The sequence below is a fragment of the Cervus elaphus genome, chromosome 18, assembly GCF_910594005.1.
Source record: "Cervus elaphus chromosome 18, mCerEla1.1, whole genome shotgun sequence".
In the NCBI taxonomy this organism is placed as follows: domain Eukaryota; kingdom Metazoa; phylum Chordata; class Mammalia; order Artiodactyla; family Cervidae; genus Cervus; species Cervus elaphus.
Genome location: NC_057832.1, coordinates 118,212,035 through 118,229,999, shown reverse-complemented (window position 1 = coordinate 118,229,999; position 17,965 = coordinate 118,212,035). Strand labels below are relative to the sequence as shown.

The window sequence follows — 17,965 nt, the reverse complement described above, 5'->3', positions numbered from 1 at the left end:
CCTCAGTGTGTATGCCCAGAAGTGGGATTGCTGGGTCATATGGCAGTTCTATTTCCAGGTTTTTAAGAAATCTCCACACTGTTTTCGATAGTGGCTGTACTAGTTTGCATTCCCACCAACAGTGTAAGAGGGTTCCCTTTTCTCCACACCCTCTCCAGCATTTATTGCTTGTAGACTTTTGGATAGCAGCCATCCTGACTGGCATGTAATGGTACCTCATTGTGGTTTTGATTTGCATTTCTCTGATAATGAGTGATGTTGAGCATCTTTTCATGTGTTTGTTAGCCATCTGTATGTCTCCTTTGGAGAAATGTCTGTTTAGTTCTTTGGCCCATTTTTTGATTGGGTCATTTATTTTTCTGGAATTGAGCTGCAGGAGTTGCTTGTATATTTTTGAGATTAATCCTTTGTCTGTTGCTTCATTTGCTATTATTTTCTCCCATTCCAAAGGCTGTCTTTTCACCTTGCTTATAGTTTCCTTTGTTGTGCAAAAGTTTTTAAGTTTAATTAGCTCCCATTTGTTTATTTTTGTTTTTATTTCCCATATTCTGGGAGGTGGGTCATAGAGGATCCTGCTGTGATTCATGTTGGAGAGTCTTTTGCCTATGTTCTCCTCTAGGAGTTTTATAGTTTCTGGTCTGACATTTAGATCTTTAATCCATTTTGAGTTTATTTTTGTGTATGGTGTTAGAAAGTGTTCTAGTTTCATTCTTTCACAAGTGGTTGACCAGTTTTCCCAACACCACTTGTTAAAGAGGTTGTCTTTTTTCCATTGTATATCCTTGACTCCTTTGTTGAAGATAAGGTGACCATAGGTACGTGGACTTATCTCTGGGCTTTCCATTCTGTTCCATTGATCTGTATTTCTGTCTTTGTGCCAGTACCATACTGTCTTGATGAGTGTGGCTTTGTAGTAGAGCCTGAAGTTGGGCAGGTTGATTCCTCCAGTTCCATTCTTCTTTCTCAAGATTACTTTGGCTATTTGAGGTTTTTTGTATTTCCATACAAATTGTGAAATTATTTGTTCTAGTTCTGTGAAGAATACCATTGGTAGCTTGATAGGGATTGCACTGAATCTATAGATTGCTTTGGGTAGAATAGCCATTTTGACAATATTGATTCTTCCAATCCATGAACACGGTATATTTCTCCATCTATTTGTGTCCTCTTTGATTTCTTTCATCAATGTTTTATAGTTTTCTATGTATAGGTCTTTTGTTTCTTTAGGTAGATATACCCTAAGTATTTTATTCTTTTTGTTGCAATGGTGAATGGTATTGTTTCCTTAATTTCTCTTTCTGTTTTCTCATTGTTAGTGTATAGGAATGCAAGGGATTTCTATGTGTTAATTTTATATCCTGCAACTTTACTATATTCATTGATTAGCTCTAGTAATTTTCTGGTAGAGTCTTTAGGGTTTTCTATGTAGAGGATCATGTCATCTGCAAACAGTGAGAGTTTCACTTCTTCTTTTCCTATCTGAATTCTTTTTATTTCTTTTTCTGCTCTGATTACTGTGGCCAACACTTCCAAAACTATGTTGAATAAGTAGTGGTGAGAGTGGGCACCTCTGTCTTATTCCTGATTTTAGGGGAAGTGCTTTCAATTTTTCACCATTGAGGATAATGTTTGCTGTGGGTTTGTCATATATAGCTTTTATTATGTTGAGGAATGTTCCTTCTATTCCTGCTTTCTGGAGAGTTTTTTAATCATAAATGGATTCTGAATTTTGTCAAAGGCTTTTTCTGCATCTATTGAGATAATCATATGGTTTTTATCTTTAAATTTGTTAATGTGGTGTATTACATTGATTGATTTGTGAATATTAAAGAATCCTTGCATTCATGGGATAAAGCCCACTTGGTCATGATGTATCATCTTTTTAATATGTTGTTGGATTCTGTTTGCTAGAATTTGGTAAGGATTTTTGTATCTATGTTCATCAGTGATATTGGCGTGTAGTTTTCTTTTTTGTGGCATCTTTGTCTGGTTTTGGAATTAGGGTGATGGTGGTCTCATTGAATGGGTTTGGAAGTTTACCTTCTTTTGCAATTTTCTGGAAGAGTTTGAGTAAGATAGGTGTTAGCCCTTCTCTAAAATTTTTGGTAGAATTCAGCTGTGAAGCCATCAGGTCCTGGGCTTTTGTTTGCTGGAAGATTTCTGATTACAGTTTCAATTTCCATGCTTGTGATCAGTCTGTTAAGATCTTCTATTTCTTCCTGGTTCAGTTTTGGAAAGTTATACTTTTCTATATCATCCATTTTTTAAACGTGTTTTTCTTTTTGCTGTTCTGGTTAAGTGATTTCCACTCTTCTGTCTTATGTGTTCTTCTGTGTCACCTCAGCTGGCCTGAATTCCTTCTAGCACGTTTTTCATTTCAGTTATCATAATCATCAGCTCTCACTGGTTTTTATATTTCCTAGTTCTTTGCTGAAGTTCCCACTGTGTTCAGCTGCATTCTCTCAAGTTCAGTTAGCATTTTTATTACTGTTGCTTTGGACTCTTTGGCAAGCAAATTATTTGTCTCTGTTATCTTGTTCTTTCATTTAAAATATGTGCCTCTGTTTTCTCATTTTCTTTAACTTTCTCAGTCTGCTGCTATTAAAATAGGTGAAACGGTCACCTATCCTGGTCTTGAAGGCATGTCCTTGTGTGGGAGTGTCCCTTTGCATTGTGCATGTGCCTGGGGCTTTGGTGGGAAAGCTGGACCGGAAGTGAGCAGTGACTGTGTCTTCTCCCAGGGTGTGCTGGCAGCCACTGCAGTGGTGGGAGGCAGGGCTGGAGTCAGAGGGGCTACAGCCAGAGCCAGGTGCCAGCCACGGCTTCTCCTAGGCTCTGTACCAGTTGCCACCCTATTGTGGGAGGAGTCAAAAGCCAAGCGGCAGGAGCAGGAGTCTTAAGGGAGCTTAATCTTCCACCAGATTGATGACTGTCATCACTTTGTCTGGGGGCACAGCCAGGGCCTGAGGGTTTGGGGCCTCACTTCTGAGCTGGTTCCATTTTTCCTTGGTGTGTACCCCTTGGTTAGAGGCAGGATGGGGAACCAAAGGGTTGGAGCCAGACCACAGAGCTTTCTCTGCTCCTTCCCTGGTGCTCACCTACCCATTGGCAGTGGTGGCTTCTGCCTTTGAGAGGAGCAGTAGGGGATGGAGTAGGATCCTGGGCACTGGGAGGTACTCTGGGGGCAGTCCTGGCAGGCTGGCCAGAGCACCAGGCAGTGTTCAATCTACTGCCTCTGCACTAGGACTGGGGGAAAGCAAGCTGTACATGCTCTTCAAGACCAGGGTCTCAGTATCCTACAGCCCCTACAATAAGCCCTACTGATTTCCAGACCAGCTAAGGGGCTCATCTTGACATGGACTAAATGTTATCATCTCCCCTCCGCTCTTTGCATTTGGGAGCCCTGAGAAGACAAAGCCAAGCTTACCAGGTGTTCTCACAGTATCATCCCAACCCCAGACTAGGCTCCTCCAAATGTCTTTGCTGAACATTTCCTCCAATCTCTTTCCAATGCCCAGGGGAACGCAGGAACTATGACCTTCTCACTGTGAGGTCACCAGCATTTTAGACCTGGCCTGTCACATTATAGGCAGTTACACCTATTTGATAAATGAGTGAATGAACAAATTGTGTCTGGGACTCTTTCAGGTAATCATGGGAGGACGGAAGGTGGCAAGAGATGAAGGAAACGCCTATGGTAAGAACACGTCTCACAATGTGTATTTGCCTCCAGGTGTGAACCCTGGATGGTAGGGGGATGGGCTAATTCAAGACTGAACAAGAGAAGCCGAGAGGTGACTTGATGCTGGGGTGAAGCAGCAAGAGCCCTGGGGCTGGCACTTCACCTAGATCTTTACCCCCACCCTGCTGTGAGATATCAAGTTCTTTAGAGGGAACATGGTTCCCTCTATTAGAGGGAACATGGTTCACCAGGTAGAAGGTGTTAGGGAACAAGGATGGAGGGCGACACAAGTGTCTTATTAGGCAGCAGGTTTAAGGGACAAGAGAGGAGGAGGAGGGAGGCAGGAAGGGAAGGAAGAGAGTTGATCTCATCTTATTTTCTGACGCTCTATGAGGACAGCGCTATAGCATTGATTCCGTTTGTGTAGAAGAGGTTCAACACTTAGATTAAGCAGCTCCCAGGGTTACAAGGCTGGTAGAGGACAGGTCTACAATTCAACCCCCGGCTAGGGGACTCCAGATAGCCCTCTGTGCTGGACTCACTGCCCCACCCCTTTCTCCAGTGGGAGGGCATCAGGGAAAAGAAGGACCAGCTCTGCACAGCCTGGATGACAGATCATATCAGAGGAAGTAATGGTCTGTATTACAAAGGCGCATCCTCTAGAGAAATGGTCAGCAGCAGCTGGAGCACCTACAGGTGCACGTGTGACACTAAAGACGGAAGAAATAGACGGGTAGGGACCCCCTTGGAGTGTCCACATCTCACACCAGGCCGCTCAGTAAAGTTACAGTGAAAGTCACCCAGTCATGTCAGACTGCACGATCCCATAGACAATTCAGTCCATGGAATTCTCCGGGCCAGAATACTGGAGTGGGTAACCTTTCACTTCTCCAGGGGGTCTTTCCAACCCAGGGATCCAACCCAGGTCTCCCACACTGCAGGCAGATTCTTCACCAGCTGAGCTACAAGGGAAACCAGTAAAGGTTTGGTCCCAAACACAACCGTGGAAGCGCTCTGTTCTCCTTCGCTCGCAAGGCGTCCAGGAGACCCGGGGACCGGGACATGTCGCTCTCAGGTTCCGAAGCTTACAGACCACCGGTGCCCACAGGTTTCCAGGAGTTCAGGTCCGCCCCGCAGGAGCGCAGGCTGCGCCTCCTCCTGGTTGGGAGGTCGGGGACCGGGAAGAGCGCCACGGGCAACAGCATCCTCCAGCGGAAGCACTTCCTCTCCAGGCTCTCGGCCACGGCGGTGACCCGGGCCTGCGCCACGGGGAGCTGCCGCTGGGCCTCGTGGGACGTGGAAATCCTCGACACCCCCGACCTCTTCAGCCCCGAGGTCGCCCAGGCAGACCCGGGCTTTGAGGAGAGAGCCCGCTGCTACCTGCTGTCGGCCCCGGGGCCCCACGCCGTGCTCCTGGTGACCCAGCTCGGCCGCTTCACCGCCCAGGACCTGCGGGCCTGGCGCGGGGTGAAGGCGCTCTTCGGGGCGGGCATCGCGGCGCGCGCCGTCGTGGTCTTCACCCGCAGGGAGGACCTGGCGCGGGGCTCGCTGCAGCAGTACGTGCGCGACACCGACAACCACGCCCTCAGGGAGCTGGTGGCCGAGTGCGGGGGCCGCTGCTGCGCCTTCGACAACCGAGCGGCCGAAGGGGAGCGCGAGGCGCAGGTCGGGGAGCTGATGGGGCTGGTGGAGGAGCTGGTGCGGGACCATGGCGGCGCCCCCTACACCAACGACGTGTACCGCCTGGTGCAGACCCTGGGCGGGCTGAGCCCCAAGGAGAGGCTGCGCAGGGTGGCGGAGCGACTGGCCGCCCGCGCGCCGACGTGGCCGGGGCGCTGGCCTCTGGCCGGACTGTGTCGGTGGCCCAAGGCGGCGCCGGGGACCCGGTGTAAGCTGGGCCTGGCCGCCCTGCTGGGCGCCCTGTTCCTGCTGTACCTGCTCTGCAGGCGCCGGCCCGAGACGGTGACGGTGTGACGGAGCGTCCGGCCGCCCGCGCTGCCGTGGCCTCTGGCCGGGCTGTGGCTCAGGCGCTCCTGCTGGGCGCCCTGTTCCTGCTGTACCTGCTCTGCAGGTAGCTACCAATTCCTTTCGTGAGGTCTGTCCTGACACATGGTAAATAACACTTTGTCCCTTGCAGTGATAATTACGTTCATCTGAGGTGCGCTGCTGCTTCAGGGCCCACATTCCCTTCTTTTCTCCCTCACCTTGCCTAATCTACCAACCTCAGAGTCGTCCCAGGCAAATCTCCCACCTGAAACTTCCTGTGTTACCTGGTGGTCCCTGAACTCCCCACTCTGCAGAACCTAACAGTCACTGTTAATTTTAGGTGTTTTCCACCTGACCTCAGACTGCCTTTGACTCCCTCCTGTCACTGAACTGTTTTTACTCCTGAAAGCAGATGAGGACCATTTGCCCTCTCATCCCCTGGACTCCCGGTGAACCAAGGGCAGAACCACCCCAGGGCAGAGTCTGAGTACATATTCATTTGTTTGAATTGAACTGAATGGAAGAAATAAATGTACTGGACAGTCACATTGTGTTCAAAGAAATCAGTATCTGCAGATGTTTCTTCATCCATTTTATATACGCGTTGGACAAAGATGCTGCAGTCTCATTCCTGACCCCACAGGCAAACAACCATGCACCCACACACTCACTCAGGTGTGTGATGGCAAGGCCAGAAGACATTAGTGCAGACCTGGCCCTCTGTACCGGCAGGGGATTGTTGCCCCCCAGCAGCTTGAATGCAGATGTTTCTGCATGTCCAAAGAGACTGTCACTGGAGACTTGGTTCCCTAGGGCCCATGGAGGTTCTTCAGAAAGTCTCTTCCCAAGGAGGAGTTTTCTCACTGGCTGACACACTCACAGGGTAAGCAAGGGTATGACTTTTCAATTCAGGGATAAATTTAAAGATTTAAGTGGACTGGAGATTTTCTTTTATGTGAATCTCAAAAGGCAAATAGGTCTTTGTGGGCTGAGAACTGGTGATATGATCGTGGGGTAGAGAGTCACCCCTGTCCCATGCATACCTGGGAAAATCAGCTGTCTGGTGCAGGTGAGCCAGGTTAGCCTGTATCATCAGTTCTAGGTGTGCCTCCCTATCTCTTTATTCACATTTGCTTTGTCCCCAACACCACCGTCTTCACACACCAACAGAAGTCCATCTCTAATACAGCTATGCATTTCCAGGTCTCCCCCTACAGTATCCTCTGCCTATTGCCTACCCAGCCAGAGATTCTCAGGCTACTGATGACCTGAGATCACTAAGTGAAAGTCGATCAGTTGTATCCAATTCTTTGCGACCCCATGGTCTATACAGTCCATACAATTCTCCAGGCCACAATACTGCAGTGGGTAGCCTTTCTCTTCTCCAGGGCATCCTCCCAACCAGGGATCAAACCCAGGTCTCCCACATTACAGGCAGATTCTTTACCAGCTGAACCACCAGGGAAGCCCTGAGATCACTAAAGAGACGTGTAAAAAGGAAAAATGATCTGCAACAACTGAGTACATATGTGAGGCCCACAAACCCTGCGAGAATGCCATGGCAAACACTAACAGGAACACCAATGCCAAATGCTGAGGCTTGAAATTTCCTCACCTGGAAAGATCATTTTCGTTTAAGGAGTTGTGTGCAGATCTCAGCAGAGGTCCTGATAGGGGATCTTGCTTTTTTTCTTGTTCACTTTTTGATACACTCTTAGAGTAAACAGAGAACTATCCTGCCATTATCACTCCTCTGAGAAAAGGGATGGTGATTGGTGAAAATAAATGTGAAAAAAGAATGAAAATAGAATGATAAACTGCCCCATGTGAACAATGGATAGTTTTAATCTATGACTCAAATAATGAGAAACATCTGTTTCTTGCTCTTGCTTTTGGAAGGAATGAAGGCTGGGAAGTTCCTAAGTGACCCTGGTTGAGCTGATGGGCATGTGGGGAGGAACATGCCAGGGATCCCAGAGGGCAGGCAATTGCCTAGTTCAACACTAGAGAGCTGTCTGTATATGTGGGATATACACAAGAGGATAAAGAATGCCATGAAGAATGTCTGTAATAGATTAATGGATAGAAACAACAAATAGTGCTGGGACCACTGACTATTCACATGCAAAATAGTAAATTTGGATGCTTATCCTACATGATACAAAACTATTAACTCAAAATGGATCAAAGACCTAAATGTAAGAATTAAAACTATAAAAATCTTAGAAGAAAACAAGAGCAAATCTTCATGACCATGGATTAGACAATAGTTTCTAATATATGACATCAAAAGCACCAAAGAAAAGCAGGTGATATATTTAGTAAAAATTTAAAACATTTTCCCATTAAGTAACACTATCTAGAAAGTGAAAAGACAGCCTAAAGAATGGGCAAAAATATTTGCCAACCTGATAAAGATCTAATATCCAGAATATATAATGAACTCTTACAACTCTACAACAAGAAGACAAATAATCCAATTTTTAAATGAGTGAAATATTTGAATAGGAGTTTCTTCAAATAAGATACACAAATGGCCAATGAACACATGGAAAAAAAATAATGAACATCATTTGTCATTGGGAAAATGCAAATCAAAACAAGATACCACTTCATATTCCGATTTTTTTTAAAGAGAAAAAAATAACAGATACTGATGAGCATGTGGATAAATTTAACCCTTGTCCACGGCGGGTGAGGATGTAAAATGACACAACTGCTAGAGAAAACAGTTTGGCATTGCCTCAAAAAGGTAAACATATATTACCATATGATGCAGTAATTTCACTTCCTAGGTATATATCCAAGAGGACTGACAACACATGTTCAGTCCAAAAATTCTACATGAAGGGTAAAGCATCATTATTCATAATAGTAAAATAAAGTGGAAACAACCCAAATGGACAACTAATGAATGGATACACACACACACACACACACACGATGTATATATACATATAATGGAGTATTACTTAGCCATTAAAAGGAATGGGGTAGGGACTTTCATGGTGGTCCAGTGGTTAAGAATCCACTATCCAAAGCAGGGGACACAGGTACGATCTCTAGTTTTCGAACTAAGATTTCACATGCCATGGAACAGCTAAGACTAGGCTCCATAATTACTGAGCCCTCCTGCTCCACAGCCCATGTGCCACAACTAGAGAGCCTGCGTGCCACAACTACTGAGGCTGCATGCCGCAACTAGGGAGATCAGGCACACAATGAAGATTTCATGTGCTGCAACTAAGACCTGATGCAGTGAATAAATAAATATTTTTTTAAATATATTTTTAAAAAGGAATGGAGTACAGTTACATGTGACCATGTGAATAAGCTTTGAAAGCATTATGCTAAGTGAAAGAAGCCAGGAAAAAGATCACATGAAGTTATGATTGCATTTACATGAAACATCCAAAAACAAGAATGGACTCATGAGCGTGTCCTCAACAGGGTTTCAGTTCCTTGTACTCTGTTAACATTTATATTCAGTTTCACTTTTTAAGCCTTTTCCCTCTGTGTTCCCCAAAAGGATGCTGAAGCCTTAACACTATGAATGTGATCTTACTTGCAAATAAGGTCTTTGTAGATTTTATTGTTAAAGTAAGGCCACTGGGATGAGCTGTAATACATACAACTGGTCCTTATTACAAGAGGGGGATTGGACACAGACACATGCATTGGAAAGATAGTCATATGAAGACAGAAACAGAGGTTGGAATAATGCTGCCAGGGGCAACTAGAAGCTAGAGGAGGCACGGAAGGAGCCTTCCTAACAGCCTTCAGGAGGAGAATGGCCCTGCCAGCACATTTACTCTGAACTTCTGGCCTGGCCTCCATACCTGAGAGAGAGTAAATTTCTGTCATTTTTTTTTTCTTTTTTTAATATTTTTATTAGTTGGAGGCTAATTACTTCACAACATTTCAGTGGGTTTTGTCATACATTGATATGAATCAGCCATAGATTTACACGTATTCCCCATCCCGATCCCCCCTCCCACCTCCCTCTCCACCCAATTCCTCTGGGTCTTCCCAGTGCACCAGGCCCGAGCACTTGTCTCATGCATCCCACCTGGGCTGGTGATCTGTTTCACCATAGATAGTATACATGCTGTTCTTTTGAAACATCCCACCCTCACCTTCTCCCACAGAGTTCAAAAGTCTGTTCTGTATTTCTGTGTCTCGTTTTCTGTTTTGCATATAGGGTTATCGTTACCATCTTTCTAAATTCCATATGTATGTGTTAGTATGCTGTAATGTTCTTTATCTTTCTGGCTTACTTCACTCTGTATAATGGGCTCCAGTTTCGTCCATCTCATTAGGACTGATTCAAATGAATTCTTTTTGATGGCTGAGTAATATTCCATCCTGTATATGTACCACAGCTTCCTTATCCATTCATCTGCTGATGGGCATCTAGGTTGCTTCCATGTTCTGGCTATTGTAAACAGTGCTGCGATGAACACTGGGGTGCACGTGTCTCTTTCAGATGTGGTTTCCTCAGTTTGTATGCCCAGAAGTGGGATTGCTGGGTCATATGGCAGTTCTATTTCCAGGTTTTTAAGGAATCTCCACACTGTTTTCGATAGTGGCTGTACTAGTTTGCATTCCGACCAACAGTGTAAGAGGGTTCCCTTTTCTCCACACCCTCTCCAGCATTTATTGCTTGTAGACTTTTGGATAGCAGCCATCCTGACTGGCGTGTAATGGTACCTCATTGTGGTTTTGATTTGCATTTCTCTAATAATGAGTGATGTTGAGCATCTTTTCATGTGTTTGTTAGCCATCTGTATGTCTTCTTTGGAGAAATGTCTGTTTAGTTCTCTGGCCCATTTTTTGATTGGGTCATTTATTTTTCTGGAATTGAGCTGCAGGAGTTGCTTGTATATTTTTGAGATTAATCCTTTGTCTGTTTCTTCATTTGCTATTATTTTCTCCCAATTTGAGGGCTGTCTTTTCACCTTGCTTATAGTTTCCTTTGTAGTGCAAAAGTTTTTAAGTTTCATTAGATCCCATTTGTTTAGTTTTGCTTTTATTTCCAATATTCTGGGAGGTGGGTCATAGAGGATCTTGCTGTGATTTATGTCAGAGAGTGTTTTGCCTATGCTCTCCTCTAGGAGTTTTATAGTTTCTGTTCTTACATTTATATCTTTAATCCATTTTGAGTTTTTTTTGTGTGTATGGTGTTAGAAAGTGTTCTAGTTTCATTCTTTTACAAGTGGTTGACCAGCTTTCCCAGCACCACTTCTTAAAGAGGTTGTCTTTTTTCCTTTGTATATCCTTGCCTCCTTTGTGAAAGATAAGTTGTCCATAGGTCCGTGGATTTATCTCTGGGCTTTCTATTCTGTTCCATTGATCTATATTTCTGTCTTTGTGCCAGTACCATACTGTCTTGATGACTGTGGCTTTGTAGTAGAGTCTGAAGTCAGGCATGTTGATTCCTCCAGTTCCATTCTTCTTTCTCAAGATTACTTTGGCTATTCGAGGTTTTTTGTATTTCCATACAAATTGTGAAATTCTTTGGTCTAGTTCTGTGAAAAATACCGTTGGTAGCTTGATAGGGATTGCATTGAATCTATAGATTGCTTTGGGTAGAATAGCCATTTTGACAATATTGATTCTTCCAATCCATGAACACGGTATGTTTCTCCATCTGTTTGTGTCCTCTTTGATTTCTTTCATCAGTGTTTTATAGTTTTCTATGTATAGGCCTTTTGTTTCTTTAGGTAGATATACTCCTAAGTATTTTATTCTTTTTGTTGCAATGGTGAATGGTATTGTTTCCTTAATTTCTCTTTCTGTTTTTTCATTGTTAGTATATAGGAATGCAAGGGATTTTTGTGTGTTAATTTTATATCCTGCAACTTTACTATATTCATTGATTAGCTCTAGTAATTTTCTGGTGGAGTCTTTAGGGTTTTCTATGTAGAGGATCATGTCATCTGCAAACAGTGAGAGTTTCACTTCTTCTTTTCCTATCTGGATTCCTTTTACTGCTTTTTCTGCTCTGATTGCTGTGGCCAAAACTTCCAAGACTATGTTGAATAGTAGTGGTGAGAGTGGGCACCCTTGTCTTGTTCCTGATTTCAGGGGAAATACTTTCAACTTTTCACCATTGAGGGTGATGCTTGCTGTGGGTTTGTCATATATAGCTTTTATTATGTTGAGGTATGTTCCTTCTATTCCTGCTTTTTGGAGAGTTTTAATCATAAATGAGTGTTGAATTTTGTCAAAGGCTTTCTCTGCATCTATTGAGATAATCATATGGTTTTTATCTTTCAATTTGTTAATGTGGTGTATTACATTGATTAATTTGCAGATATTAAAGAATCCTTGCATTCCTGGGATAAAGCCCACTTGGTCGTGGTGTATGATTTTTTTAATATGTTGTTGGATTCTGTTTGCTAGAATTTTGTTAAGGATTTTTGCATCTATGTTCATCAGTGATATTGGCCTGTAGTTTTCTTTTTTTGTGGCATCTTTGTCTGGTTTTGGAATTAGGGTGATGGTGGTCTCATAGAATGAGTTTGGAAGTTTACCTTCTTCTGCAATTTTCTGGAAGAGTTTGAATAAGATAGGTGTTAGCTCTTCTCTCAATTTTTGGTAGAATTCAGCTGTGAAGCCCTCTGGTCCTGGGCTTTTGTTTGCTGGAAGATTTTTTATTACAGTTTCGATTTCCTTGCCTGTGATGGGTCTGTTAAGGTCTTCTATTTCTTCCTGGTTCAGTTTTGGAAAGTTATACTTTTCTAAGAATTTGTCCATTTCATCCAAGTTGTCCATTTTATTGGCATAGAGCTGCTGGTAGTAGTCTCTTATGATCCTTTGTATTTCAGTGTTGCCTGTTGTGATCTCTCCATTTTCATTTCTAATTTTGTTAATTTGGTTCTTCTCTCTTTGTTTCTTAACGAGTCTTGCTAATGGTTTGTCAATTTTGTTTATTTTTTCAAAAAACCAGCTTTTAGCTTTGTTGATTTTTGCTATGGTCTCTTTAGTTTCTTTTGCATTTATTTCTGCCATGATTTTTAAGATTTCTTTCCTTCTGCTAACCCTGGGGTTCTTCATTTCTTCCTTCTCTAATTGCTTTAGGTGTAGAGTTAGGTTATTTATTTGGCTTTTTTCTTGTTTCTTGATGTAAGCCTGTAATGCTATGAACCTTCCCCTTAGCACTGCTTTTACAGTGTCCCATAGGTTTTGGGTTGTTGTGTTTTCATTGTCATTCATTTCTATACATATTCTGATTTCTTTTTTGATTTCTTCTATGATTTGTTGGTTATTCAGAAGCGTGTTATTTAGCCTCCATGTGTTTGAATTTTTAACAATTTTTTTTCCTGTAATTGAGATCTAATCTTACTGCACTGTGGTCAGAAAAGATGACTGGAATGATTTCAATTTTTTTGAATTTTCCAAGACCAGATTTATGGCCCAGGATGTGATCTATTCTGGAGAAGGTTCCGTGTGCACTTGAGAAAAAGGTGAAGTTGATTGTTTTGGGGTGAAATGTCCTATAGATATCAATTAGGCCTAGCTGGTCCATTGTGTCATTTAAGGTTTGTGTTTCCTTGTTAAATTTCTGTTTAGTTGATCTATCCATAGTTGTGAGTGGTGTATTAAAGTCTCCCACTATTACTGTGTTACTATTAATTTCCTCTTTCACACTCGTTAGCGTTTGCCGTACATATTGTGGTGCTCCTATGTTGGGTGCATATATATTTATAATTGTTATATCTTCTTCTTGGGTTGATCCTTTGATCATTATGTAGTGTCCTTCTTTGTCTCTTTTCACATCCTTTATTTGAAAGTCTATTTTATCTGATATGAGTATTGTGACTCCTGCTTTCTTTTGGTCTCTGTTTGTGTGAAATATTTTTTTCCAGCCCTTCACTTTTAGTCTGTATGTGTCTCTTGTTTTGAGGTGGGTCTCTTGTAGACAGCATATATAGGGGTCTTGTTTTTGTATCCATTCAGCCAGTCTTTGTCTTTTAGTTGGGGCATTCAACCCATTTACATTTAAGGTAATTATTGATAGGTGTGGTCCCGTTGCCATTTACTTTGTTGTTTTGGGTTCGGGTTTATACACCCTTTCTGTGTTTCCTGTCTAGAGAAGATCCTTTAGCATTTGTTGAAGAGCTGTTTTAGTGGTGCTGAATTCTCTCAGCTTTTGCTTGTCTGTAAAGCTTTTGAATTCTCCTTCATATTTGAATGAGATCCTTGCTGGGTACAGTAATCTAGGTTGTAGGTTGTTCTCTTTCATTACTTTAAGTATGTCCTGCCATTCCCTTCTGGCCTAGAGGGTTTCTATTGATAGATCAGCTGTTATCCTTATGGGAATCCCTTTGTGTGTTATTTGTTGTTTCTCCCTTGCTGCTTTTAATATTTGTTCTTTGTGTTTGATCTTTGTTAATTTGATTAATATGTGTCTTGGGGTGTTTTGCCTTGGGTTTATCCTGTTTGGGGCTCTCTGGGTTTCTCGGACTTGGGTGGCTATTTCCTTCCCCATTTTAGGGAAGTTTTCAGCTATTATCTCCTCAAGTATTTTCTCATGGCCTTTCTTTTTGTCTTCTTCTTCTGGGACTCCTATGATTCGAATGTTGGGGCGTTTCACATTGTCCCAGAGGTCCCTGAGGTTGTCCTCATTTCTTTTGATCCTTTTTTCTTTTTTCCTCTCTGCTTCATTTATTTCCACCATTTTATCTTCTACCTCACTTATCCTATCTTCTGCCTCCGTTATTCTACTCTTGGTTCCCTCCAAAGTGTTTTTGATCTCATTCATTGCATTGTTCATTTTAAATTGATTCTTTTTTATTTCTTCTAGGTCTTTATTAAACATTTCTTGTATCTTCTCAATCTTTCTCTCCAGGCTATTTATCTGTAACTCCATTTTGTTTTCGAGATTTTGGATCATTTTTATTATCATTATTCTAAATTCTTTTTCAGGCAGATTCCCTGTCTCCTCCTCTTTTGTTTAACTTCGTGGGTATTTTTCATGTTCCTTTACCTGTTGGGTATTTCTTTGCTTTTTCATCTTGTTTAGATTGCTGTGTCTGGAGTGGGCTTTCTGTATTCTGAAGGTCTGTGGTTCCTTTTTATTGTGGAGGATTTACCCAGTGGGTGGGGTTAGACGATTGGCTTGTCAAGGTTTCCTGGTTAGGGAAGCTTGCATCAGTGTTCTGGTGCATGGAACTTGATTTCTTCTCTTTGGAGAGCAATGGAGTGCCCAGTAATGAGTTTTGAGATGGGTCTATGTGTTAGGTGTGACCTTGGGCAGCCTGTATGTTGATGTTCAGGGCTATGTTCCTGCGTTGCTGGAGAATTTGCGTGGTATGTCTTGCTCTAAAACTTATTGGCTCTTGGGTGGTGGTTGGTTTCAGTGTAGGTATGGAGGCTTTTGGACGGTCACTTATTACTTAAAGTTCCATGTAGTCAGGAGTTTTCTGGTGTTCTCAGGTTTGGGGCTTAAGTTTCCTGCCTCTGGATTTCAGTTTTATTCTTCCTGTAGTCTCAGGACTTCTCCAACTATACAGCACTGATAATAAAACTTCTAGGTTAATGGCGAAAAGATTCTCCCCCGTGAGGGACACCCAGAGAGGTTCACAGAGTTACATGAAGAGGAGAAAAGGGAGGAGGGAGATAGAGATGAGCAGGAGGAGAAAAGGGGGGACTCAAGAGGAGAGAGACAGATCTACGCAGCTGTCTGCTCCCAGAGTGTTCTCCGTATCTCAGACACCTACAAAGATTCACAGAATTGGATTGGGAAGAGAAGGGGAAAGGAGGAAATAGAGGTGTTCTGAGGTAGAAAACAGAGAGTCAAGATTGGGAGAGAATAATCTTCGGTTTAAAGATAGGGCTTCTCTTCTTTTTTTTTTTTTGTAAGGTTATAGTGTATTGAAAATGAAAATTAAGGAGTAGTAGAGGAGTACTGGAGGACTTTAAAAGAAATAAGAGAAAAAGAAGAATAGAAAATAGAAGAGAAAAAGGAAAGAAAAAATAATGAAGAAAAAAGAAAAAAAAAGAAAAAGAAAAAAAAAAAAGAAAGAAAAAAAAAATTTTTTTTCCCTAATTAAAAAAAATCATAAAAATCTATGAAAATGAAAGTTAAGGAGTAATGCGGGAGTAATAGGGAATTTTAAAGGAAAATAAAAGAGAAAAAATAAAAAAGAAAAAATAAAGAAAAAAAATTTTTTTTTTTTTTTTCTTTTCCTTACTTAGAAAAAATTTTAAAAAAAGTAAAAATATATCTAGGAATTTCTCTGGAGCTGTTGCAGTCAGTGTGGGTTCGGCTCAGTTCCAGATAGCTCCTCGTTTCAGCTTACACTTCTCGATATCTGCAGGGCCCTTGCGGTGTAGTCGGTGTTTTCTACGGGGATTTTAATCTGTTGCACCAGTCCCTTCTGAAGCGGTTCCCTTTGTTTATTTGGCTTCTATTTGCCCGTCTCTTCAGAGCCTCATTTCCGCCCTGACACAGGCGGGCAGAGGTGGACTCTTATTTAGGTAGCTAATTCCGTCGCTCTGCGGGGAGGGGCTGGCACTGCGGGGAGGGGCTGACGTTGTGGGGTGGGGCTGGCGCTGCCGGGTGGGGCTGGCGCTGCCGGGAGGGGCTGACGCTGCTTTCTCCGTCTGCGTCTGCGCTGCTCAGGCTCCCGGCTGCTCTATAGGGAGCGCGCCCCACGCTGCGCGAGGTTCCAGCCCTCGGGTGTTCCACAAAAGCGCGGAATGAAAAGCTGCGCCCGCTCTCCGTGCCTTCCCCGTCAGAGCGGTCCAGGCAGCCAGGGGCTTGATGGGCGCGCTATCCCCAGGTGTGGCGCGCCCACTCCCTTCCGCGGACCCAGTCTCAGTTTCCGCTGGCGCCAGTCGGGTGCACGCGCCTTCCGCCCTCCGCCTCCCCAGCCCCAGTCCCCGCCCGTGCCGGTCGGGTGCCTGCACCCTGTGTCTCGCCGCGTCCTTCCCCTCCCCCCTGCCGCCTGCCTCCGGCGGGGCTGGGCCAGTCCGCAGCCTGCGAGCTCTTCTCTGGACTTTCTCGGTCCCTTTGTTCTGCGAACAGCCGGCAGTGTGTTCGGGCCGGTTAATTTACTCTCTCTCTTTTGGTCTCCCACAGTTCAAGTTGGCAACTCACAGAAGCTCCCTCCGATTGTCCTCAGGGCACTCAGGCCTGGACCCTACCCCAAGCAATGCCGCCTAAGACTCCCTTCCCGGGACGGATCTCCTTCCTTAGCTCTTTTGTCTCACTTTTTATCTTTTATATTTTGTCGTACCTCCTTTTGAAGACAATGGGCTGCTTTTCTGGATGCCTGATGACCTCAGCTAGCGATCAGAAGTTGTTTTGTGAAGTTTGGTCTGCATTCAGTTATTCTTTTGATGAATTTGTAGGAGAGAAAGTGGTCTCCCCGTCCTACTCCTCCGCCATCTTGGCTCCTCCCCCTCAATTTCTGTCATTATAAACCACATCATTTGTGCTACTTTGTTATGAAAGCCCTGGGAAATGAACATGTCTTCCCTGTGGTGATTTTCTCTAGTTATCCCTGGTCAGCACACAACAATTACATCTTGTTGCCATTTAGGGAGATGAAATGTCAGGTCTTACATAGGTGTGGGTCAGCAGGACACTAAAGGAGAATGCAGACTGCCTCCAAATTAGTCTCCTCTGAGGTTGTCATGCTGGTGGCAGCAATCACCTAGAGAGGATGTGGATCCTGGAGGTCAGCTGCTGACCAAAACTAAATCAATCTAAGACTCACTGCAGAACTGAGTGACATTCAAGTAAACCATGATCATGAAGTAGCTGATGTGCAAGGACAAACTCAGAAACAACAGGAGACTTTTACCCCCAACCCTACTTACATAGTGGGATGGGGGGTAGTGCCTGGATCCTACTATTCTGTAGACAGGGGGACAGAAATGGCAAATACTTGAGGGACATGTCATGCTCTGCCTCCATGGTGGTTCAGGACCATCCCCGGTCTGTTCTTCAGAAATCGTGGAGGCCAGAAGGAAGGGACACAATATTTTCCAAGTGTTGAAAGAAAAGACAGAATGGGAAAGACTAGACATCTCTTCAAGAAAATTAGAGATACCAAGGGAATATTTCATGCAAAGGTGGGCACAATAAAGGACAGAAATGGTATGGACCTAACAGAAACAGTAGATATTAAGAAGACGTGGTAAGAATACACAGGGGAACTATACAAAAAAGATCTTCACAACCCAGATAATCACGATGGTGTGATCACTCACCTAGAGCCAGAATCTTGGAATGTGAAGTCAAGTGGGCCTTAGAAAGCATCACTATGAACAAAGCTAATGGAG

The 17,965-nt window shown here is 43.5% G+C and overlaps 1 protein-coding gene across 16 annotated transcripts in view; it reads left to right on the top strand.

Moving 5' to 3' along the window:
• The window catches only part of LOC122674440 (GTPase IMAP family member 7-like), an 89,240-nt gene that overhangs the window by 5,027 nt on the left and 66,248 nt on the right, over positions 1-17,965 (top strand). For 6 of the 16 annotated variants that reach the window (XM_043872749.1, XM_043872748.1, XM_043872747.1 and 3 more), the window contains one exon: positions 3,649-3,697. In XM_043872749.1, coding sequence (XP_043728684.1) covers positions 3,655-3,697 — 43 coding nt within the window. In that variant the 5' untranslated portion in view covers positions 3,649-3,654. Of the gene's footprint in view, positions 1-3,648; positions 3,698-4,623; positions 5,793-5,874; positions 6,552-17,965 lie in introns of those variants that run through there. The other 10 variants (XM_043872763.1, XM_043872764.1, XM_043872762.1 and 7 more) reach the window with 4 other exon arrangements.